At 39.9% G+C, this 26,422-nt stretch overlaps 1 protein-coding gene across 9 annotated transcripts in view; it reads right to left on the bottom strand.

The window, feature by feature from the left end:
• LOC138745950 (ELKS/Rab6-interacting/CAST family member 1-like) overlaps positions 1 to 26,422 on the bottom strand; it is a 539,260-nt gene that overhangs the window by 399,123 nt on the left and 113,715 nt on the right. For all 9 annotated transcript variants that reach the window (XM_069903518.1, XM_069903519.1, XM_069903525.1 and 6 more), the window contains exon 13: positions 9,421 to 9,556. In XM_069903518.1, the coding sequence (XP_069759619.1) occupies positions 9,421 to 9,556 (136 nt within the window). The remainder of the gene's footprint in view (positions 1 to 9,420; positions 9,557 to 26,422) is intronic.

Here is a 26,422-nt window from a genome sequence, read left to right as displayed (position 1 = left end):
ATGGGTTTAATGTATCATATATGCTGAATGTTTAGTCGGAAGGGAGGGCGGGAAAAGGGGAGAAAATGACACTGTGTATATTCAAAAGGGAAATGTTTATGCGTATTTTGGTCAATATGATTCATAGTGTGAAAAATAAAAATTTTTAAAAAAAAGAACCATAACACCATGAAGTACCATCTTCAAAAGTTTGAAAGATTAGTTGCAGACATACCTTCCAAATAGTATAGCCCAGCAGTTGTAATTGAGCAACTCTGCACCTATGTCATAGAAGCATACTTTACATTCCCGTTATTAAAATGGCTATTTATTTTGCATTAGATATCACATACCAAATGGTTTAAGCTCTGATTAAACTCAAAAGAGACAGCAGCAAATGTGAAAAATTTCTGTTGATAAGATTATTTACCTCCCACTCTGGTGAAGTCAAAAAAGGAATGTCATTAATATTTCAGGCTGGACCTTGTTGAAAAATGTCAACAGTTCTGTGGAGAATTGCTTAAACCTAACCATCATCTCCTATGACCCTACAAAGATATAATCAGATCTATGACCACCAGCAACTTTATCCTCGCTCCTAAAGGCATATTTTTGTTGATAAAAATGTAAATGTTTTTCAATTTTCCCTTTTAGAGTTTGAGCACAACTCAAACCTGTAGCAGAGTATGGAGAGAGAGAGGGGTTAAAGGGGAGCAAGAACGAATGAGGCACTGATGTCAGTGCTGTGAAATTGTGTCGCTAATGCACAGTAAACAGGAGCATGATCAACATTCAGTTATTAAAGCATGTACTCAGTCTGAAAAAACATGCTGAGAAATTGGATCATGTAACAGTGATTTATCCAAAGTAGATTCAACCTGGATTCAGCCATTATTTCTGCAACAAATCATAAAAATCGACCAGGCACTTCTGCTCACAATCCATTTCTGGATCTTCAGCATCCAGAATCAAAGTACATTTGGTGATATCAATGCACATTTCAATCCTTCCCAACAAAAATTGGAGCCCACAGTTCCAGGCTTTCTAATCTTGGAGAAATGAGTTTGTGCATTTTGATTTCAGCAAGGAGCAGGTGGCATTACCTACATGATGGCACTGCCATTTTTCACCAGGTGCAGAGTGACGTAACATCAATAAAAGGGGATTCTAGCACCAATAACGTTGTTATTGATCAGAAGAAGAGTTTTCTCATTGTTGCAATGGTTAGTGCAATTCCTTATAGCATCAGCAATCAGGACCGGACTAGGGTTTGAATCCCATGCTCCCTGTAAGGAGTTTGAACATTCTCCCTGTGCCTGCGTGGGTTTTCCTCCCAATGTTCAAAACATACCAGGAGTGTAGGTTAATGCGGTGTAAGTTAGGAGCCACGGACCCATGAGCCGAAATGGCCTGTTACCACACTGAATGTACGTCTAATTACATGTTTTCTAGTGCTTCTTCATGCTTAGCAAGTCCACTCCGCCTGAAATCTTTAGTGGATAGTGCTACCCTGAAGTTGGACTTTGGGGAAAAAAAAACAAGGGATAGTGATGGTTGATGATACACAGGTGAATTCCCATTGCTCCAGCTGGCCACTGCCACAACATCCGTCGTATCACCAGGACAGTATGTGAATGCCATCATATTCTAAAGATTAGGTTCCACAATCCACATCAGTCTGAGGTCTACTGTAGTACATGTCTACTGGTGTATAGTCTCCTGCATATTTTATAACCTGGCTAGTAGAAGAAAACTAATACCTGAAGAAAGGTTGCCAATGAGATTCTAAGAATGAAGACGTACAACATTAAGGAAAGCAGGAGCAGGAGGACCAGCAGGAGAGAAACAACTTGATCATCTTACTCAGCACAGGAAGTAAATAATATCTGGGTGTGATAGAAGGGATCCCCTAACACAGTAAAAACTCAGCACAGTCAATGACTCTTCCTCCAAGTGAAATAAAACTGTCTACACTCCATTCCTAACCACGAGCACAGTACACAAGCTAATGGGTCTAGCTTGGACAAACATCCTGGTTAGCCATCCTGGTTAGCATGGATATGCTGAAAAAAAAAGTTCATTTCTATGCTGCAGAGCTCTATGATTCCATGGTTCTCTGACAAATAGACAAATGAGTTATCCTTGATGAGATATCATACTCATTTGTATGCTGGCTTTGAGGCTTATATCAAGGAATCAATCACTCCTCAGAGAATCATAATCATATAATCATTTCCGTTCACTAGAACTCCACTAGCTCAAATCTCCTGCTCTCCGTCAATAACCCTCCAACACCCTCACCTCCATGTACACATCCAACCTTCTCTTAAATGACAGAAAAGGGACCCTGCCGCAACTATCTCATTCGGAAGATCATTCCATTCTGCCACCACTTGCTGAGTGAAAAAGTCACCTCTAATATTTCTCTTAAAGTTTTTCCCCCTTACCCTTAACTCATGGCCTCTTGTTCCAACCTCCCCTGCCCCCAGGGGAAAGAGTCTGTTTATGTCTAGTCTATTTATTCCTTTCATAATGATAACATCTCTTAATTTTCTGATGGATACACATTATTTAAAGCACACTACATTCTACATGAAATCCATTCTCTTCAGAGGAGCTCTTCTTGGTTGTTGTTAACAATGGACAAATGCTTCAATCTGTTGATCTACACCGATGGACAAAAATCATCATTAGTCAATGCAGCTAACGTTAAGGAACATCTCAAATTTTCAGGTGGATTGACAGTCAGGGGTTAAAAGGATTAATTGTGGAGCTGATATTTCAAACCAACCAAGTGGCAATGGACCAGGACTCACTTGGAGTTATGCCTCTCAACTGAAGCTGCTGAATCATTTGACGAGACCAAATTACACAGTGCACAGCACATGATAAATTCATCTATAAAGAATAGCCCTGTTTCACTCTACTCACATCCAGCAGATCTTTCTATTCTGCAAAAGAAATTACTTCATGAAATATATTTCATCTGTCACAGTTTTAAATCTTGGGCATAAATGAAGATTATAAGAGAACAGCAGCACTGAGCTATATTATCTTGCTCATATTCTTCAGCCTTTCACTGAAGTCTCTCCTGTGTGTTTTTTTAAGAGCACGCTAATGAAAAAGAATCCCAATTCAGGAATTAGCAAGACAGGAGACAGTAGTTACAATTTATTCATAGTCTGAATAACATAGTATGGATATTGTCAATCTCATTTACTCACACACATGCTGTACAGTTGGGAGGCAAATATTACTGTATAAAGTATTTCTCATCAGCTAACAGCAATCAGCTATGACTACATTATTTGTTGAAAAACATGCTTTTATCATTATTACTAACAAAAAGTTCTCTATGCTTATTAACAGACATAATGCCCTAAAATAAAATAAAGTTATACATGTCTTGTGTTTCTTGAGATCTATTTTACCACGAGGTAAAACCTAAGAGTACATCAGTGGAAAATTATTGTTTAAAAAAATTACGTTTGTCTTTTGAATAAAATGCCCCAATACCATTCCATTTTGACTGCTTTGTAACCTATACTAATATCAGACCCTGTGGTTGCATAACATTTGTTGGATGGATACTTTTTGTTCTTTTGAATTTATGACAATGCCTTGTCTGAATTTAGACTGTGGGTTTGGCCAATTAAAGTAGATCTGTGGATCATGGTTCAGAGGCAGTGGTAGGATGTGAAATGCTCTCTGAAATCAGACAGTGTGGTTACCGAATATTAAGACTCTGACAAACAGCACTAATTCCTAAACACACTTTATTTGACTTGTGCAGAAGGAGTTGAGCATGGCCCTTATCATTGAACTGCTCTAAAGAACTATACCCAAAAGTTACCTTTATACATAAAGGAACTGCATGCTTAATCAAATGCCTCTGGTAAAATTACCAGTTATGATATGACTTAAGGCATGAATAACTCATAATAATTGCAAGCTTACTATTCATCTATTGCCTGCTCTCTTATAAAGATGGCTAATTTCTACGTGCCAGCAAATGTAATCAAGGCCATAATTACCATATAAGATGCAACCAAAAAACATGCCAAAAAAAACAGGGGTCATCTTTTAGGCCAGATACAAAAGCGTGACCTTAAAGTTCAACTCAAAGTACCACTCATTGGTTCAATAACCCACTATAGACCTCACCCTACAATAAATTTTTAAGCTACTGGTATATTGGAAAGAAATTTTTATTATAAAAAAAACACTTTTAAAATCCTTCAAAATCACTAACATTGTCTGAGGCAAAGAACTCGGCAAGCAGATCCAGAGTCTCACTGCTTACACTGTTATCATAAGGGTTCTAGTCTGAATCTTCCACTTTGTCACAGTGTTCCACAATAAATCATCCTCCGTAACATCCACTGAACTAGAGATACCACACTTTTTGAAAGATTTTATTACAGTCTCTACTTTTACTTTATTCCATACTTTGACCACAAAATCACACAGCACATCAAATAGTGCAGGGAATATTTTGTGAAGGATTTTTCAGGACTCGTCATCCAATTATTCCATTCTTTATGCACATGATCTTTAAATGGTTTGTTCAAGTAGACATCTAGTGGTTGGAATAGAGAAGTTAAAACACCTGATACAACAGCATTATTTGGTACTAATCTATTTTGACTGCACCAACACACATATTTTTTTGGTGGATCGTCTTCTACACCAGGTATATGATAAAAGCTGGAAATTCAGGCTGAAATTGGGGACCTGTCTTACCTGAAGGTCATCTTATATGCAAAAATATATGGTAATTAGTAATATTTTCTATATTTTATTCTGCAAGCAGCATTCGTTACTTAAGGCAATGTTCTTTCTGCTTTTCATTTCTGCTTGTGTATTTCCTCGGAGATGTTTTAAGCACTTAAACACTTAGTGTGCTGCAACTTCCACAGCAGGACTCTGCTCATGTTGGAGATGTGTAGAAGTTGCAAGTTTCTGTTCTTACAGGAGAAAACAAGTTCAAGCATGCAAAATCCTTGCTCTGGAAGAAAGCAATCTCACGTGCATAGTATCCCTTTGACCATGTAGAAGTGCATTCTTTTCACACGTTGCAGAGAATAGCTACCGGTTGTTGCTAACTACACCAAATGTTCGTTGAGCAACATCTTTTGTCCATAGACAGCAGCGTTTCCACAAATGGCATTGTGCTACTCAACGAGAGAAGCAACCTGCTCACAAATAGCAGCTTAGAAATCAATGAAGATATCATAAAACTCAGGAACAGAGATGGGCAGATATTTTTACAGAGGGAATCTTCAAACTCTTCTAAAAGCTTAAATGTTGGGAATATTTATGAAGTATGTTGAAATACTTTTTTGATATTAAGGGAACCACTTGATATTGGGAATAATGCAGGAAAGTTAGACTGATGTAAAAAAAAACACACCATGATCCTATTGATTGGGATAACAGACACAAAGGGCCAAATGGCAATGAGCTGCTTGTTTCCAATGTTGTAATAATGTGAATTTAAAATTAAACAATGCCTGAAGAAAGCTAGCCAATGAGATTCTAAGAATGAAGAAGTACAAGATTACAGAAAGCAGGAGCAGGAGGACCAGCAGGAGAGAAACAGCTTGATCATCTTACTCAGCACAGGAAGTAGATAATATCTGGGTGTGATAGAAGGGATCCCCTAACACAGTAAAAACTCAGCACCGTCAATGACTCTTCCTCTAAGGATGAAGTAAAACTGTCTACACTCCATGAGGGGAAACTTCCCCCTCATGAGTGGTGGCTGAGTGGAATGACCTTCAGAAGAGGTGGTTGCATCAGGGTCAATTTTTGTCATTTAAGAGGAGGTTGGATGAGTGCATGGATGGGAGGGCATTGGAGGGTTATGGACAGGAAGCAGGTAGGTGGAACTAGTGGAGTTCTCTTAAATCGGTGCAGCATAGAGAGGCCCAGATGGCCTGTTTCCATACTGTAATTGTTATATGGTTGTAACAGTCAATGTCATATTTCACTCTGCTAAACAGGTGAAACTTCTTCTCTTCCTTAGCATTTAAAAAAAAAATGGTGGTACCCGATGACATCTAATATGTAGTTTAATGAAGTAACTTCATTCCAACATGAATCTGACATTTACAGCAACCTGACAGTAATCTGTCCATTTAATAGCAATCTCGAATTTCTTTCTGGTACTTTTTCCTCAATCTTTTGAGCGCTGCTCTATGTCAGTGGAACATCAAAACTATCTTTCAAGAATTTAGAATGACTTTCATCTTGCTGTCTGGCTTCATCATGAGAGTGTGCAGTTATATCTTGTATTCAAGCTACACCAACAACACCATATTGAATGAATGAGAATCTCAATGCAATTTTTTTTTGGTTACAGAAAGGATGTGTAGTGCCAGCACTGAAATTGGCAACTCTGGAGGAACAAGTTTAATAGTGGGCAGTCTAAGATACCAAATATTTTGTACCAATTTCTTGTTTACACTGTTGTGGTATTTGGAATGTATCTGACATTGAAAGACCATTTTTTGTTCCTTTGACATTTCCAGAACCTGCAGTAACTAACTATAAAATTAAAATTAATGAAAGTAATGTAGCTAGAAACTAGAGGCTAATGGTTGGAGATTGCCATCATATAAATAAAACCGATTTAATGACACACAACAAACAAAAAAAAAATTAAGAGAGCACATTGCATATCTTAAGAAACTTTTGTCTCCAAAAGAAATGGCACTGAGAGCCAATGCAATTTTAATAATAATTACAGTGTTCTCACAACTTTTGTGTACCTTACTTCAATTGCATCAGAACTGATGATCCACAGCATGATTTCAAGGTCAAGGTCAAAAATGTGTTCTAAGTACTCTGATCTCTGGCTGGGTTTCAGATGGCTAGCAGTCATAGGCCTATAATGGAGCAGGAGCAGAGGGCAAAATGGGGCAGGATAAGGGGTGGCAGTTTGGGGGATTCCTGAGTTCAGACACTGGGATATTGCTGGCAGCTGAGTAAGTGGTTCAGACTCTCAGATAGTAGCTTAAGTCCAAGACCTTTGTCTTGGTCTCAGGGGAGCAGATCAGGATTTCAGGATTTCAGGACACTAGACTCAGATCAAAAAGGAACCAAATCAGGGGAGGAAAGGGTCATTTCAGTGGAGAGTGGAAAGGGAGGGTGGGAGCTAGTTATATTAACATATCCAACAAGTATCCTCAGTTCAACTCTACAAAGACCTGATTGCCCAGGAAATGTCTATTTGAGCTACTCTAGGGCAATGAAGTCCAGGTTTTCTGTAACTTCTGCAAAATACTTGCATGAGCAATATTATCTTGTCTTCAGAGGCACTTGATATGTTAATCTCCTCCCTCAGGGACAGGTCTAGGCAATTAACATTGATAAGAAGGTGCATTGCCCTAGCCAGAATGCCATATCATGGCATTCAGTAAAAAGAGATTTTCCCAAGATCAACATTTCCCATGCCTGGTATAAATTGTACACATTCTTTCATTGCCACAATTGCATTCTCATGCTGGCTATAACATTTCCATACTCACTATAAATTGCGTCTTTCCCGCGGCCACTATAAATTGTGCGCATTCTTTCATTGCTACTATTACATTCTCAAGCTCGCTATAACATTCCCACACTCACTATAAATTGCTAGCGTGTTTTTCTCATGGCCATTAAAAAACGTGCGCATTCTTTCAATGCCGCTATTATATTCCCACATTCGCAATAACTTCCCATGCTCGTTGTAAATTGCAGGCGTGTCTTTCCCACGGCCACTATAAATTGTGCGCACTCTTTCAATGTCGCTATTATAGTACTATGCCCACTATAAATTGCCTGTTTGACTTTCCCATGCCCGCTATTAATTGTGCGTGTTCTTTCAACATGTAAAAATATTCTCGTATAGCGCACACAAGCATATAATGCGCAGAGGGGGGGAAGGGTGCTTGGTTTGTAAAAAAAAATATAACGTATGCATTATATGTATAAAAATACGGTACCGTCTGCAATGTATCCAAGAGTTCTATTTTTCATCACATGTGTGTTATTTTCTCCGCATTCTATCCTTTAATGCTAATCTTAACAATGGGGTCAATTTCATCACCACACCACTCCATTCCTCCCTTTTTTTTAAAATAATGGCCAGAATCTTATCCAGAAGTGAGGTTCTAATTATTGAGATAGTTCTGATGGCCAGGTCTTGTCACTCACATACACAAAACTAAAATCCTAAAACAAGCACTCTACTTTGAGGTCCATTGAAACAAGAGATTAACAAAAGGATATAGAAATTCAAGGATTATCACCAAACTGAAGGAAAGTCTAGCCCATGACAACTCAGAATGCATGAGCATTTCAGATGGAGTTGGGAATCTTAATTCCCTTTGTTGGGTTCACATGGAATCCAGTAGAAATAGCAAAAGAAAGCCAAACAAAAATAAAAGATGAGTACACCATCTTCCACTATCACCATCCCAAAGTTCCATCTTGGGCAGAGTTTGTGCATTCTGCCTCATGAGCTAACTCAGTCCCAAGGAACCAGAGGGGGCACAATTTATCCTCAATTCTCAAGTTCAAGTTTATCTGTCCTCAGATTGTATCAAAAACCTGACAAAACAGCATTTCCCAGTCCAGAACAGGGCAAAACATGTTTACAGACATAACACACATAAAGGCAAATGATGTATACATATATTAAGATAAATATTGTTTATGGTCCTATGGATTGACCTCCAATCTGATACAACCGTATCACACTATGATGCAGCCAGCCAGGACACTCTGGACAGAGCACTATAGAAACCTGACAGAATGGCCTTGCTTGCCTCAGCCTTCTAAGGAAGTGCAGTCACTGTTGCACCTTCCTGACAAGTGAGGAGATGTTGTGTGTCCAGAATATGTTACTTCTTGAGTGGATTACGAGGAATTTGGTGCTCTTCGCTCTCACTACTACTGAGCTATTAATGTGTAGTGAAGGGTGGTCGCATATGGCTCTCAGGGTCAAGCTAAGAAAAGTAGACTCCTCAGTTGCTATTGTGGTTTATGTGCAGCCCTGCTTGTTAAGGTGTTTCTAGATTTTTACATAAGTATCCTGAATTTGAAATCTAGGCCAAGATGAAACTGGAAAACAAAACTCTCTTAAAATAAGAGCAAATTTAATATCATCAGGCATGGACATGAATAATTAAATGCCAGAATATCTATGTTTAAGCAATATCAAAACCCCAAAAGCCAACCCCCAGATGCTTTCGCTGTATGCTAGCATGAATACGTCCGTTTGCCTTAAATCCAAAGATTGAATATTTTATACTATGGACTTCTCCCAAAACATAGGCCTTTCAATCCAGCAAAACAGATTTTAGAAAATAGACATAACTACACATCTGAAACTGTTAAACATGAACTCCAAACGTGTTGAAGTAAAAACCAAATCAGTGTGGTTGAATTTCATACCTGAAGTTGATGGGAACCATCAGCTAAATTATCTTCTCTTCGACGTGCCTCCTCTAACAGCTGGGCATTTTTTTTCTTTTCCACCTGTTCTTTATGCTTTAGGTTGGCCACTTTCTTGCTTTGTTCCTTCATCTGTCTGTAATAGTAGTTTGAAAATAATATGAAATTAGATGTTTAAGCACCTTATCAATGTCAACAGTTCCTGCAGCAGAGGGATAGATTCCAAGACCCTCCAGCATAACTGAAAAGTCCATTGTGAGAAAAGACAATGCAACAAGTTGAGGTGACAAATTAACACAAAGTCACAGAGAAGGAGCATTTTATTGATTCACCTACTATGATGTGTTAAATTGCAACATACATGAAACGTGAATGCAAATTACAGGGGACAACTCAAGTCCTTCGGTGGGTTCATCTCTAATTTAAGTCAAATTGAAACACAAAATGTTTAATTTTATTCTCATCATAACAACTTTACATCTGGATCATATCATAATTAAATGCAGAACCTTTAATTCAAACTCTCTATAAACCTTACAGCTTGAAGCTCCTAAGCAGTATGATCTCCCTTTTTGAGTACTCAGATGTTTACAGTACCTTATATCATGAAGACCAATTCATTTCTTTTTCCCATTAAGTCCAAACTCAATCTTTTCAAAGACCAATGTTTACTTCAATTACTCTCTTCCTCCTGATGTACCTGTACTAACTCCGACTATCTGCTGTTATATTATTTGCCAATTTACCCTCAAAAATATCATAAACCTAATGTTTATGAACGTTCCTGATATTCAAAAAAATTAAAATATTAATAAATATTAAAATAATTTATACAAATAACATAAATTTAAATAAAAGTTGAATTTTTAAAATGTTAAAAACATTTAAAAATGATGCATTAAAAAGAAATCTTGGGCCAGATCCAGTATAAATCAGTGCAATCTGACAAAGGATCAAGCCCCTTTCACACTGGCACTTTAACCCAGTAATTAACTGCCAATCTACCACTTAACATGCTAGTGTGTACACTTGTGAACAGGCATGCAGGGGTCAAATTGCCCTGGGGATGAAAACTTAGGGAGATAGTATTATCAGCGATTCACTTTGAATTGGTTGACTGGTTCGCCCAGTGTAAACGGGACAGGGGGTATGCGGGTCGTCACCGCTGGAGGATAGGCACTCTTTGCTCTGTGGTGCTGGGTGGTGAATGTGAAAGGGCACAGAGAACCGGTTAACTTTGGTCCAGTGTGAATGGCTCTACAGCTACGTTAAAATGGTTCGTTGAACTGCCAATTTGATTTTCACCAATGTGAAAAGGGGTTTCAGATCTGAAACCTTAACTCTGCTTATTCTTGCCATGGAATCTTTTGTGTTCTCCTGAGTGGCAAAATACACAGAAATGCTGGAGGAACTCATCCAGTCTCACAGCATCCATAGGAGGTAAAGATATATCACTTAAATGTTGGTAATATATCTTTACCTCCTATGGACGCTGCAAGACCGGCTGAGTTCCTCCAGCATTTCTGTGTATTTTTACTATAATTTCAGCATCTGCAGACTTTTGTGTGTCACCTGAAAGGGAAGACCAGGCTTCAGTTGAATATACAGAATAAAAATGTAAAATGTTGCAGGTACTCCATAGATCAGGCTGCATAGGTGAAAAGAGAAACAGAGTAAAAGTTTCAGGAACATATAGGTTAAAATGGCAGTGCCTATTTGTGATAGTATAGATCTATCACCAATGTACATAGTGTATATAGTTACTTTATCTAGACTGTGCTTACAGCGATTGGCTGAGAGCTAAGCCACACCTATTGTCTGAGCCTTAAAGGGTTGCGTCCCTAGCCAGGTCGGATCATTCCGGACTGGTCGGCCACCTGTGAAGAGCTCCTGTCTTTTGCTAATAAAAGCCTTGGTTTGGATCAACAAGTCTTTGATTCCTTCAACGAGCTCTACAATTTTATTAGCAAAAAGAATTTTTTTTGAAAGGCATGGAGCGTTTAACTTGGCCAGAAAAACTTGATATCGACCCACAGTCAGCTACAGCCTCCAAAGCCTTTAACTTCTGGCTGCTGAACTTTGAAAACTTCCTGAGATTCATTGAGGTGGAGGAGGATAACCAGCGTCTAACAGCATTGCTGTCTACGGTGTCCTTGAGAGTCTACGAGAACATCCAGGATGAGACCACTTACACCGCAGCCATAAAGGTACTGAAAGAACTGTATAATCAACCGGTGAACAGAGTTCATGCCCGGCTCATGCTTGCTTCGAGGAAGCAACAGCCCGGCGAGTCCAGCAGGGCATATTTACAAGTATTAAAGGTGTTGGGCAAGGACTGTAACTGTGTGGACAAAACTGCTGCCGAGATCACAAACGATCTCGTCCGGGATGCCTATGTGGCCGGGCTCTGATCGAACGAAGTGAGGCTGCACTTGCTCGAGCAAGGGGTAGAAAAACTAGAGGACGTGGCCCGGATTGCAATCACAAGGGATAATGCCACCATATGGAGAGCGGTTACACTGGCTCTCCGGTCTTAAGGTCTCCCCACCTCTCACTGGCAGGAGGTTCTCTCTAGTGCCTTACATTCCATCCGCTCCCTCCTACGTACTGCAACAAATGCCACCCCCCACGAAAGGATGTTCCTTTTCCCGAGGAAATCCGAATCAGGAACCACTGTACTGGCATGGCTCACCGTCCCTGGCCCCGTCCTTTTGCGACGTCACGTCCGGCACTCAAAGAACGACCCCTTGGTCGACCGAGTGACTCTACTCCACTCCACGCAAACCCACAGTACGCCTACGTTGAGTTCCCAGACGGGCGGGAGGACACTGTTTCGGTGCGGGACCTAGCTCAGGACGCGGTAGACCCAGCAAACCCCCCCCAACCCAACCTTCCCCAACTCTTTATTCCCCAGGCCCCGTGCCGCAACAGAAGGACCAACAGCACCCCAATGACCCGGGCCACCCTGCCAACAACACGACTGGGGAATTGAGCAACGGAGCAGTCGCACCCGACGAGCCCGCTGGCGACACCACTCCAGCGACCCCAATCCCGGCACCATGGCGGTCACGCCGGATGGTCAGACCCCCTGACTGCTACAGTCCTTGACCTACCCCTTCCTTTCATTCTCTCCCTCGTTCTTGTTTTTTTTTCCAGGGTCAGTTCTCCAAGAAGGGGTGAATGTGATAGTAAAGATCTATCACCAATGTACATAGCGTATATAGTTACTGTATCTAGACTGTGCTTACAGCGATTGGCTGAGAGCTAAGTCACACCTATTGTCTGGGCCTTAAAGGGTTGTGTCCCTAGCCAGGTCGGATCATTCCGGACTGGTCGGCCACCTGTGAAGAGCTCCTGTCTTTTGCTAATAAAAGCCTTGGTTTGGATCAACAAGTCTTTGATTCTTTCAACGAGCTCTACACTATTACAATGTAAATGGGATCATATGGCACCAGAAAAAATAATGCAGACAAAAACTACTCAACAAATCTTTGATGACTGCTTAACCAAGGCCCTCAGCTTGACCAGCGATTATTCTGAATTCTTGTGATGTTAAAAAATTATAATCTGCAAAAAAGTATCCAAGCTATTACAATACTGACTAAACATTAAAAAAAACTTTAAAACAATAAAATAAACTCAATTTTAAAATGTTTAAATATGAAAAAATGTTTATGTTATCATAGTCATTCTCTTGCATTGAAATCGCAGAGGAAAACTGAGTACCATGTGCAATCTGACGTAGAATCCTTGTGGACAATCTCTGCAATTTGACATATCTGCACTATATTCCATAAGCATCATTAAATGGCACTGGAAGAAAGGTCACTCAATAGCTGCTGGGTTCCATATAAACAAGGAAATCCTGAATACAAACACTTGCGTTGGGAATTGGCAGCAGAAACACACAAAATTCCAGGCATTTCTCAGGAATTATGGGTGGCTCACTCTGAGTAATTATGATTATATTGACTATTTTCTCATTCTACATGGTAGACAGTTGATATCTATTGAATATCTGTCCTTCCTGCCTACAAGTTTCTATTTCATCATTACACAAATGCATCACCGTAATTTTTATGTCTCAAGCCATATCCTGAGATGTTAAATTTTGTTCTAGATAACCCAGCCATACGAAATATTGTTTTAGGCATCAAATCTGTCTAGTCTGTAAAAGTTTTAATTATATCCTCTCTTATTCTTTTAAACTCTTGTGAATACACACCTAGTCAATTTATAGTCATGTTGCTATCCCAAGAATCAATGTGATGAACCTTTGTTCCATTCCTCCTATGGCATACAAATGCAAAATTCAGTAAGGAGACCATAACTCTTTGGCTTGGCTTCGCGGACGAAGATTTATGGAGGGGGTAAAAAGTCCACGTCAGCTGCAGGCTCGTTTGTGGCTGACCAGTCCGATGCGGGACAGGCAGACACGATTGCAGCGGTTGCAAGGGAAAATTGGTTGGTTGGGGTTGGGTGTTGGGTTTTTCCTCCTTTGCCTTTTGTCAGTGAGGTAGGCTCTGCGGTCTTCTTCAAAGGAGGCTGCTGCCCGCCAAACTGTGAGGCGCCAAGATGCACGGTTTGAGGCGTTATCAGCCCACTGGCGGTGGTCAATGTGGCAGGCACCAAGAGATTTCTTTAGGCAGTCCTTGTACCTTTTCTTTGGTGCACCTCTGTCACGGTGGCCAGTGGAGAGCTCGCCATATAATACGATCTTGGGAAGGCGATGGTCCTCCATTCTGGAGACGTGACCCATCCAGCGCAGCTGGATCTTCAGCAGCGTGGACTCGATGCTGTCGACCTCTGCCATCTCGAGTACCTCGACGTTAGGGGTGTGAGCGCTCCAATGGATGTTGAGGATGGAGCGGAGACAACGCTGGTGGAAGCGTTCTAGGAGCCGTAGGTGGTGCCGGTAGAGGACCCATGATTCGGAGCCGAACAGGAGTGTGGGTATGACAACGGCTCTGTATACGCTTATCTTTGTGAGGTTTTTCAGTTGGTTGTTTTTCCAGACTCTTTTGTGTAGTCTTCCAAAGGCGCTATTTGCCTTGGCGAGTCTGTTGTCTATCTCATTGTCGATCCTTGCATCTGATGAAATGGTGCAGCCGAGATAGGTAAACTGGTTGACCGTTTTGAGTTTTGTGTGCCCGATGGAGATGTGGGGGGGCTGGTAGTCATGGTGGGGAGCTGGCTGATGGAGGACCTCAGTTTTCTTCAGGCTGACTTCCAGGCCAAACATTTTGGCAGTTTCTGCAAAGCAGGACGTCAAGCGCTGAAGTGCTGGCTCTGAATGGGCAACTAAAGCGGCATCATCTGCAAAGAGTAGTTCACGGACAAGTTTCTCTTGTGTCTTGGTGTGAGCTTGCAGGCGCCTCAGATTGAAGAGACTGCCATCCGTGCGGTACCGGATGTAAACAGCATCTTCATTGTTGGGGTCTTTCATGGCTTGGTTCAGCATCATGCTGAAGAAGATTGAGACCATAACTACACACATTACTACTGGTATGGCCTCAGCAAAGCCCTCTACAAAGGTAGAAGGACATCTTAGCTCTTGTAAAATCCTCTTGATGTGGTCATCATACTATTTTCCTTGATTGCTTGATGTTCATTTATGGTTGCTTTCAGTGACTAGGGTATCAGAAAAATCGAGTCGCTTTTCAGTCTAATTCCATTTAAATAATACCACTCTCTATTTTTACTCCTGAACTGGTAACTTCACCTTTATCCATATCATACAGCAATTGCCAAGTTTTTATCCATTAACTTGATCTAAAATGCCTTGAAGCTTCTTTGCATCATTTGCTTCTCATACATCAGAATATCTCTCTTGGCTATGGATCCTGCGGGTTAGCTAGGCTTTTTTATAAGCAAAGGCCCTCATGACCCCTTTAGTATTTCTAGTGAAGGGGCTAATTTCTTTTATTGGAAAATAATGGAGAACAGAAGGTGTAATGTCACCTTGCTCGATATTCTGGCCAGCAACATTAATCTTGACAAATTTACAGAAAATCAGTTTTCCAGATGTTATTTTAAAGAAAAGATGCACATATTTAAAAGTGATGAAAAAATTTATTGTACTACTCAAAAGATTAAGCGTCAAACAGACATTTGCCTCAACGATGTTAGATTGAAACTGCACATGTAGATATAAATATGACTTGATCCCAGGTGCATGACATAATGGATTCAGTTGACAGTCCTCAAGAGAATCCACGTTGTCTCTTCCCTGCTCTTATTTTACTCACTGCTAAAGAGTCAAACCGTCTTCTGCTGCAAGAGGATAGAGAAGTGCTCAGCTCTCGGTATGTCGGCAAACTAGTTGGTGATCAGTTCAAATTGCCTTTGAATTAACTTAAACTGCAGCACAGAAGTTGGAACATAAAAGTTTCTACTTTGATTTGCTGACTCACTGGTGCAGACTGAGTAATTTTCTTTCTGATAGGCAATCGTTTGTTTGATCCACCTACACCGCCAGAATAATTTCATCAAGTATTAATTAATCTTAAAAATGCAGCATCTTACATTCTCTGTTTTAAACATTTAAGTATTGTCATCAATATTTTAGGCCATGTTTGTGAAATGTGTACAAAAGCACCACAGCCATAATTTTATATTGTGTTCCTGTTCATCTAAATCTTGAATACAATGTAGTGGATCATGCAACAGCTTGATTCAATTATGTGATTAGGTCACCATATTTTTGCTTGCTTCTTCTCCCTGACAGCTGGTCTGTTTACATGAGCTATACTAGAAGCTTAAAATGTCATTGACAACGGCATTTCACCAAAAAGGAAACAATGCTCCATTGGCTGATGGCATGATGCACATTATCCCAATATCAGAAATCATCCGCTGCTATTTTGTTTTACCTTTCTGCACTTTCAAAAGATCACTAATTACAACTGGATATGATTTAACTCTGTTTACAGAATGCAGGAAACTTATATTTTATTATCATAAAATTGTCTGCATTCATGTGTCTGAGCTTTTTTGAACATTATTATTTTTCTAGGTTTGTGGAATTTTTTTTAATACAAAATTATGATGGATAGAGATAGAATAAATGCAAGTAGGCATTTTCCACTGAGTTTAGGTGAGAGTCCAGTTGAGTTCATCCAGTATTTTGGTGTGTTGTTATTACAATCACACCTATGCAGACTTTGGTGTTTCTCCGAGGTGAGATACAAACCAGAGGACGTGGGTTAAAGATGAAAGAGGAAAAGTTTAGGGTGAACATTAGGGGAAATTTCACCACACAGAGAGTGGTGGAAGTATGGAACAAACTGCAAGCTGAAGTGGTGAGAGCGGGCTCAATTTTAACATTTAAGAAAAGCTTGGAGGTGTATGGATGAGAGGTGTATAAATGGCTATGTTCTGGGTGCAGGTCAGTACGACAAGGCAGAATAATAGTTCGGCAGAGACGAGAAGGGCGAAGGACCTATTTTCTGTGCTGTAAAGTTCTATGGTTCTAAATGAAACCCATATTCTTGAGGTGTTGAATTACAAAATTATACTATGTTGATGTCTGAAACAGGAATTCAATGGACTCCTTCAGCAATTTTGTTTTACCTTCCTGATTCACATTCTTCCACTTTCATAAGATAACTAATTGCAACTGGGTATGATTTAACTATTTACAAAAAGCAAGGAATTTGTATTTTATTATAATAAAAATATTCATATTTTCTGTTGGACACCTGATGAAATTAGTTCATAAGGCATATGTAATGATTCATAACTTAAAAAAATAAAATTTCTCTTCACTGAAGTAACAATCCATTCAAAAGAGTCAACATCCAGTAAGTCAGAAACAAAAATAGTTTTTATCAATAATATAGCAACTAGATTTGACTAATAACCAAACCTTTAATGGAGAGCAAACCATTTGGAACTGTGCACCAAGAATTAAAATCTCAGAGATGTACCAATTATATAAGTTAATGAAATGGATGGACTGAGCAGATCAGGCAGCATCTGTGGAGAGAAATGGTCAGTCAATGTTTCAGGTCAATTGAGAAATAGGGACCCAGACAAAACTCTGACTGACAATTTTTTTTCATGAATGTTGCCGACTCAATTGAATTCCTTTAGCTTTGCTTTCTTTCCAGATTATGGCATCTTTAATTTCTTGTATCTCTAATTTTTAACTTATTAATATTTTGGAGAATTAAAACTGACCTCGAGTGCTGTCTGTGTGGAATTTTCACATTCTTCCTCTGATCATGCTGGTAGGTTAAATGTCTGCAAATGTTCTCTTAGACCAGTTTAGTGGCAAAAGAACTTTTAAAAAAGGAGCTCATGGGGACAGAGTATGCAGTAGCCTGAGAGAGATAAAAGGAAGAATGGGATCTTTGGACCTGGCACAGGATCAAAATCAATTATTTGGACTACTTTTTCCTGAGCTTAGTGATTAATTAGACTCCGTGAATAAATTTCTGGGATCATCTTTCTGTCTGGCGAATATTATACAAAAATCAATTTAATCATTGCAGGTGTGCCAAAACTTTAATTTGAAAATTATGATCAAAAGCACACCTTTCATTTCATCCCTGCTTATTTCTAAACCTGGTCAAAGTTCAATGGAAATAGCCTACACATACACCTAGCCAGTTTGAATTTAATTTTAATTTAGAATATTGAAGACCATCACCAGTAATATGTTTCCCTCCAAATCACAAACTAACCTGAGCTGGCCATTCCTGTATTATCAAGTGGACTAGGATCTGGGGCCTAGAACTCCTTCACCAACCTATTATCTGTTAGTCTGTTCTCCCCCTGCTGTCCTTTTCTCCCCCCCCCCCTCCTCTCCTCCTTCCACCTTTTATTCAGGCACCCGTCTGTTTTTGCTCATATCCTGTTGGTTACCCTTTACTTTCTATGGATGCTGCATGACCTGCTGAGTTTCTATAGCACGTTTGCCTATTGCGCTTGACCCCAGCATCTGTAGACTTTCTTGATTAATTCAGTTATGGTTGTAGTGTTTAAAGTGGAATATCAAGGCCAATAGGGATAGGCAATATATTTTAGCCTGCATCTCAAAAAATGAATTGAAATTGATAATCTCTTTTTCATCTGATAATGATATTGAGAACTGATTTTTTGCAACTTAAAATTTACATTTAAAGAGGGGGAAATGGGTCCCTTTAATATCAAAGATGCTTATTGCTATGAGGAATTATTACTTGTAAAACATGACAGATACCTTCTGAAAGCTTGTTTCTTTAAATAATCATGAACATCTGGCTTAAATACAGCAACATTGACTTTGTTCCTATCTCACTATAATTAAAAATAGAATAGAACCTTTATTTCACCATTTCCACAATTCATATTAAGATCCAGGAAAACCATGTAAAAGGGAAGAAACATGTATTCGAGAAAGTTTGATCCAGATTTACAGATACAGATTCTATTAACTGTAACGAACAATTAAAAATAATTGTCCTATCATAAATACTGGATTACAAAATAAGATGCAAATATTCCTTTGGGGGCTATTTTGGATTAACAGTGTTCTGGACCAATGATCCAGAGTCTTACATTTGAACACAACCAACATAGTTGGGGAATTTAAATTCAAGTCGTTGAATAAATCTGGAATTAAAAGGAGAGTCTCAGTGATGGTAACTATGAACTAGTTGCATTGTTAAAGAAATCCACCTGGTTCACAAATATCTTTCAGATAAGCAAATATTCCATCTACATTTATGACCATTGTTGTTGACTTTTAATTGCTTCTTACTTCAGGGGTAATTGGAGAAACACAATAAATCCCAGTGTTCCCAATATGGGAACACTCTTCTCCTTTATTAATGATATTGTAGCGGCGGCCTCACTGCTCCTGCGATAACACACGCAACCAGACGGGTTGAGCTCAGTATGCAGACTAGCTTATTGCAGGCTGCTGGGCTGCACTTATACTCCCAGCCCAGAACTGGCTGAGAACCGCGCTGGAGGGCGCTGACGTCATCCGGGCGTCACGTGGTCCCCAAGTGCGGGTTTCTGAGCCCCGAGCTGGAAGGAAGGGAAACTCCCGACGGCACGATTTTGGCCGGCTGCCCCGCTGCGTGGCTTACAAGCGGGGCCGGTTCACCCGCCTTGTGGTGAGCCGCCACAATACCTTATATTTTCCCTCAGAATCAAGGATTATTTAGTTCCAACACAATTTTGTGAATTCTAAGACTTTTAAAGAGCTGAATATGGGAACTGCAGACTCTTTCATGGACATGGCAGGTTGACCCACAAAGTGGGCATGTGTGTGGTTTGAAAGGTGGTCTACTCTTTCTGCTGCTTACCCAGGGCCACTGTATGCTCTTGATACATGGGCTCTTGATTCTTAACACCATCCCAAATATTCCTTCTCCACTTTGAGCAGTCAGGTACCAGAGATTCCCCGAAGTTGATAGTATTTCTTCAAAGAAGCATTGAGTAGAGTCTTAATTCTTTTCCTCTGTTCGTATGTAATCTCTTCCCACAGTATTGCTGAGAACACCATGTCTGTTTCCGAACTCTGGTGTTGGGTATGTAAATGACATGGCCAGCCAAACAAGACTGATTGTGTTCATCCTTTTGGAATGACCTCCATCCAACATTTATGGAACCAATAACATAAAAGCATCTTTTTCTAAAAATTATTTAAATTTGAATATATTTCATGAATTGACAGAACTGTACAGTTGGAAAACATCTTTGCAGGATCTGCAAGATAGACATTCGTCAATAATGAATTATTATGTGGACTTGTTAAACATGATTTCATTGTTCAAAGATGTACTTCTCATACTTTATTAAATACAGCTGTTGGTCTTACAATTTTAATTTCTTCACAGTCCCCAAAAAATTTAATATTGTCAACAATTTATTTTTCAAAATCCCCATTCAGCTGTTCAAAACTAAAAATAATAATTTCATTTTAACTTATTTTTGTAATTATTATTTCCATCAATATCAAAGTCAATTGTGGTACCATATATAATAATTAGTCGTTCGCAAATCATCAGTAAAATCTTTCACTTTAGAAAAATTCCTAAAGATCGCAATTTCCATAACAAACATGAATAAAATTTTGCATCTACCTCTTCGATTATCATTGCATTGATAATATTAATTTCTAATATTAAATTTCAGGACAAAATATTGTGAATTAACTGTCATTCAAATTACATAACAGAAATCCAACAATGATATCACTTTCTGGTTTCTGCATCTTTTTCCATTTCGTGTGCATCAAAATTGCAGCATGACAGGTGTTGAAATGGTTTATTCAATATGCTTTGCTTTAGATTTCCCAGCAACAAATTGCAGATTGCCATGTGTGTTCGAGAAAATGAAGTTTTTGAGCTTCTGCTCCACTAGTGAGACACACACCAGTTGGATTATGTAACTGAGTAGGTAATCATTATATTCTAATGCTTTCTACATCAATCACATAATTCCTGGCAAACTTGCACAACTTCACCACAAATAATTTGCAAGATAATATTTGACAATGAAGCTACATCATCTGCTGCTACACTTGTTCACACCTTTTGACTAGAACAAATATTAAAATGTACTTGAATATCAAAAAAACTGTGCAAGCTCCGAATCAGAAAAAATAATTTGATATTTACTTCATCCCTGTATTTAATTAATCCAAGTATTGACAGAAAGTTATTCAACATATTTAAGTTACAGTACAATTGTAGTGGATTGTGTAGGAAAGTTGTGGCTTCTCAGCACAGAACTGTCAGCTGGTCTGGGCATTGACAACCCTGTATACTATCAAACATTGTTGCACCAATCATCCTTGATGGGCAGCAAAAGAGTACGAAGGTCCACCTGGTTGGGGAATTGAGTTTAAAAGAGATGTATGGGACAACATACAGAGTGGTAGATGCCTGCCAGGAATAGTTTGGAAGTAGAAACAGTAGCATCATTTAGAGCAGGGGTGTCAAACTCAAATTCACAGAGGGCCAAAATTAAAAACTTGGACTAAGTCGTGGGCCAAACTAAATATTTATTGATAATTTTCAACAACATCTGCATGTTTTCTCTTCTTTCAACATGTGTAATGTTAAACTTTTTCTTATTAAAATAAATGTTTAATAATAGTTTTGGTTAAACTCTTTCCAGAAGAAGCAGTAACAAATGAGAAATAAAATATTCAACAAATAATATTTCTCTATAGCGTTTAAGCTCCTTTTAAATGTATTTTTTTTTCACAAGCCAACAAGTTAAAAAAACAACAACTTGCTTCAATGAAGATCCAATCTTTCAACTATGAAGAGTCCAAAGTTAACCAAAGAAAATATTAATCCAAGCTTAGCTTGCTACACTGTGATTTACTCTGATGCACCTGGGTCTAAACCAGATACTTGGCATCTCTTCTTAGATGCAAGTTCATCAAACTCTGGGGTCAGAGTTTGCCTCCCACCTGTCTTGAAAGGTCCTGTTTTCTGTCTTTCGTTTGGCCATTTTTCGTAAGGGGTTTATTACGTGCGAGTTGGGCGACAGGTCACAGATGCTAATGAAAGTAAAGAGAGGAGGTGGGGGCGATTAGCGGGCTGACGGGCTGGCGCCAATGCATTTGCAAAGCATTCTGGGATTTGTAGTATTGGCTGTGCATGTGCTATACTGGTGCGGCGGCCAGCGGGCCAGCTCTAACACATATTTGATATAATCTTGCGGGCCAAATATAATTATATCATGGGCCAAATTTGGCCCAAGGGCCTGAGTTTGACATGTGTGATTTAGAGGCTTCAATATTGACACATAAATATGAAGGGATTGGAGGGATACATATCATGTGCAAGCAACAAAGTTTTGGGTTGAATTGGACATCATGTTCAGCACAAACTTAGTGTTAAGGGCCCATTCCTGTGCTCTAATTTTCTATAATCAAATCAAGGACACTCTCCATCTCATTGCATGATTATCAATGTACTAAATGAGACAGGGAGAACAACTTTGGCAACTCAAAATTAGGCATCCATGAGGGACTGTGGAACATCAGGAGCAGAAATGCCACTAACAGAATTTATCATTAACTTTTTAACAGATTTGTACCCCATTAACCACCCTAAGCAGTCATTTTCTCTACCAGCAACTAACAATGAATGCAATAAATAAAATTCACTGTTGGAGTAATAAATGTTGGCCTTGACAAGGACTTTAATATCTTGAAAAGTTAAAAAAATTAAAAAATTAAAAACCGGCAATGGCTGGAAATATGAAAGGCATAGAAAACGTAAATGATGACAATCTTCTCCTCAGGGTAGTGTACAAGTTAAGTTGAGGGGAGGAAGATTTAAAAGGGACCTGTACGACAACTCTTTTGCACAGAGTGTGATGGGAATATGGCACATGCTGCCAGAGGAAGTGGTAGTCAAATTATCACATTTAAATGATATTTGGACAGGTACATAGATAGGAAAGGGTTAGAGACACATAGGTGAAGTGCAGGCAAATGGGGTTAGCTCAGGTAATCAACTTAGTGGACAGGCTGGACCAAAATGTGCTGTATTCTGCATTATAACTATGAAATAAAAACAGAAAATGCTGTTTGTTCAAGAAAGAGCCCAGACCTGAAATGTTAACTGTTTCTCACTCCACAGATTCTGCCTGGCTTGCTGGATGTTTCTAGCATTTTATGTTTCCATTAAAAGATATTAAACACCTGCATCTTTAACAATTGGTCGGGGTTAAAAAGTTTCAGAATGCTTTTCAATGTTTAGATCCCTTTCGTGTGAGAATTCTTATCTCTTCCAACCTCCCATCCCCACCCTCAACCTCAAAATCCAAGATGGAGAAGGGGGTCCTGAGACAACTGGCCTCGCTGTTCAGGATCGATGAGGCTTTGTACAGTGTTGGTTCTGCATGATCCTCCAAGGAAATATAGACTCCCACCAATAGTAAATGATCTGGCCTATTAAGTATATTACTAAATAATATGACAGTGAACATAAAATTCTGCTTTAAAATCCAAATTTAGCTGATTTTTGAACAGAGAGGAATAGTTAGCGTCTGTCGATGCTGATTATAATTTAGAATAATCAAACAGGATGTAAAAGTAGGACCTTGGATGGATTTTGTTTTTTTCCAGGATCTGCCAGCACCAGACTTTGTACACAGCAAACCTAACTAAGCCATGGCGAAAAAAAAAAACCACACTCACAAGGACAGGCGATTTGAGAAGTGTTGTAAACTGTCTCACTGTGCCAATAATTTCTTTCTACAATGCTACACCACATTGAGGTTTATTATTCCCAGTCGCCAAGTTGTGGAACTGGAATGATCCAGGCTCCAGCCCTTGTTCAAGTGACCCAAGCCTTATTAGCTGCCTTTCCCTGCTGGAAGCTGCAACTACCACAGGCAAAATACCATCTTCCTTTCTCATAACCCCCCATGCAGCTGGAACTGCTCTATATTTCCCTGGCGCTGGCAAAGTGATTCCAGCTGCGTGGGGGATATGGGTAACAAAGACGGGCATTGCTCAGTTTACCCGTGCCCAGGGGTATGTAAATATTTCAATTCAAAAATTAAAAATCCCGGACAGAGTCCTTAGAATCCAAAAATACAATTTTTCTTGTCTTTCAATTCTATATTTTTGTCTCTAATGTACATACTTTGATAGGAATGCATTTTAAACAATCTGTTTACTCACAAGATGACCTGTGTCTGTGTGTGCGATACTTAACCTTGTGAAAATACATTTTTAAAAATTGCTTTGCGGAAGTATAGATTACTACTTGTAGTTATAAAAAGCCTTTATATAACAGGCAGCTCCCATGAAAATCAACTACTGGTGCTCACACTCAAAAACACTGGAAATACGTGTGTAGACAGCGGAAGAAGTGACAACCCCCTCCACTCACCCAGAAGCACGAACTGTCTGCTGACATTCACATGGCAGAGATGCCAAGCTCTTGTTGATGAAAGGCGAGGCAGCGATGCCTGCGGCCACCTGGACACACACACACACACACACACACACACACACACACCCCAAACTTGGCAATCATGGCTCGGCAAGGGGTGGCTGCGACGTGACCAACACAGGAACTAAGGCCAAGCTCTGTGGTGGGATACACACGCAATGGCCCTAGGCCCCTCCATAACCAGCACAACGCCAGGCTGCGGCATCCCAAGCCATCCCCAGCACCAATCACCATGGGAGCCTGGGTGGTACCGCCCCAGGGTACTGATGGGGCTGTGCTGCTGAGCAAATCAACATGCAAATAAAACCAAAACACTTTCCCCAGAGTAAAACAATGATGGAGAAAATCAGCACAGCAGGTTAAAACAGTGAGCAAAGATATTGGGTGGGTTAGGCGAGGTCAGTGGTGCCCCCTTTCAAGTAGCTCCTGGGCCATGTGCCATGACTGCCATAGCCTAGATATGCCTATGTATGGTAATAAAGGATTCGTGAATCTTGAATCCTGGTACCAATTTGCAGCCAAGTGATAGAGTTGAATAATGTAATAGACTCTACTGGCAATGCCACTCATTGCAAGATACAGGTACACAATCCTTTATCCGGACATCTAAAATCTGGAAAGCTCTAAAATCCAGCATTTTTTTTTCCTGGGGCTGGAACAGCAGGGGGAAGGTGGGGGGGGGGGGGGGGGGAGGAAAGAGATGGCAGTGCGACGTGGGTGGGGGGGGAGACGGCAGCACGACTCAGGTGGGCGGGGGGGGGGGGGGAGAGAGATGGCAGCGCGACTCAGACGGGCAGGGGGGAGAGAGACGCCAGCATGATTCGGGTGGGTGGTGGGGGAGAGAGATGCCAGCGCAATCAGAAGAGGGTGCATACGGCAGCACAATTCAGGTGGGCTTAAATCTGGGGCAGCTGGCTTTCGTTCTGAAATCCGGAAAAATCCGAAATTCAGAACACACTGTTCCCCCAAGGTTCCGGATAAAGGATTGTGTACCTGTAGTATTGCTTCCCACTTAACAAAATTGAATGACCTTTTTCTATTATTCTGTATGTTTTATCAATGATAATTTCCCCTTCAATGGTGGAATTCATTCCTGAAGTGCTACATGTTAATATTCTGATCTCCACTGCACAAAATATTGGCCTTTTGAGAAGCTGCATTATTAGGCTCGATGATTATATTCCTGACTTGAGAGTTATGCATACAGGGTATCACAATTTTAACAGTCAAGAACTATTCTAAACAAATAATATAGTGAAACTGTTACATTTAACTCTTGACTGTTTATTTTCTAATATGGAAATCACACAAGGAAGGCAATTTTCATCCTGTTTTTAACCATCATTGGGAAAGATAATGTTGAGTCAGCTTTTTGAACCACTGCATCAAATAGACTGGAACAACTAAGAAGCAGTGTTATAAAGTAAAGATAGTTTGCAACTCAGAAAACTTCTCGCGTTCCCAAGCCTTGTAACCTTCTTGATGGTGAAGATGAGGTCGGGAGATGCTGCAAAAGCATATTTGATAAGTAGTTGTGCACTGTGGGAACTGTGTGTAGTACAATCTTGGAACGTTCTGGATGATGAAAGGAGTGCCAATCAAGTGAGATCCTTTGTTCTCAATGGACTGCAGTTGGAGCAGGTGAAGAATATGAAATTAAACTTTTGCTGTGTCTCGTCTATGATGGAACACTTTGTAGTTTCAGAAGGCAAATCTTTTATCACAGGATATCTACCTTTTGGCCCTCTGTTGCATCCAGCACACATGCTACTGGGGCAATGGTGACTTCCCAGGATGTTCCGTGGAAAAGAGGGTGGTGAGGGTGGTGATGACACTGGGCAAATGTTAGAATTTTAAACAAACTTTAGTTGCCATTTATAAACCTGTGTTAAATGTTGCCTGGGTCTTGCAGCATTTTGGAATACACTGCTTCGTTTTCTGAGAAGTTGGGAGTAGAATTGAAAGAACGTTATTCAATTATCATCACCATTCTAACATCGTTTTGGAAATAAGGTCATTGGACCATGAGTAAACTATGGATGGTAGGACACTGAACTGAGGAACCCCTGAGCCTTGAGGCT

The sequence above is a fragment of the Narcine bancroftii genome, chromosome 11 (assembly GCF_036971445.1).
Source record: "Narcine bancroftii isolate sNarBan1 chromosome 11, sNarBan1.hap1, whole genome shotgun sequence".
Lineage (NCBI taxonomy): Eukaryota > Metazoa > Chordata > Chondrichthyes > Torpediniformes > Narcinidae > Narcine > Narcine bancroftii.
This window is presented reverse-complemented; position numbering and strand designations above follow the sequence as displayed.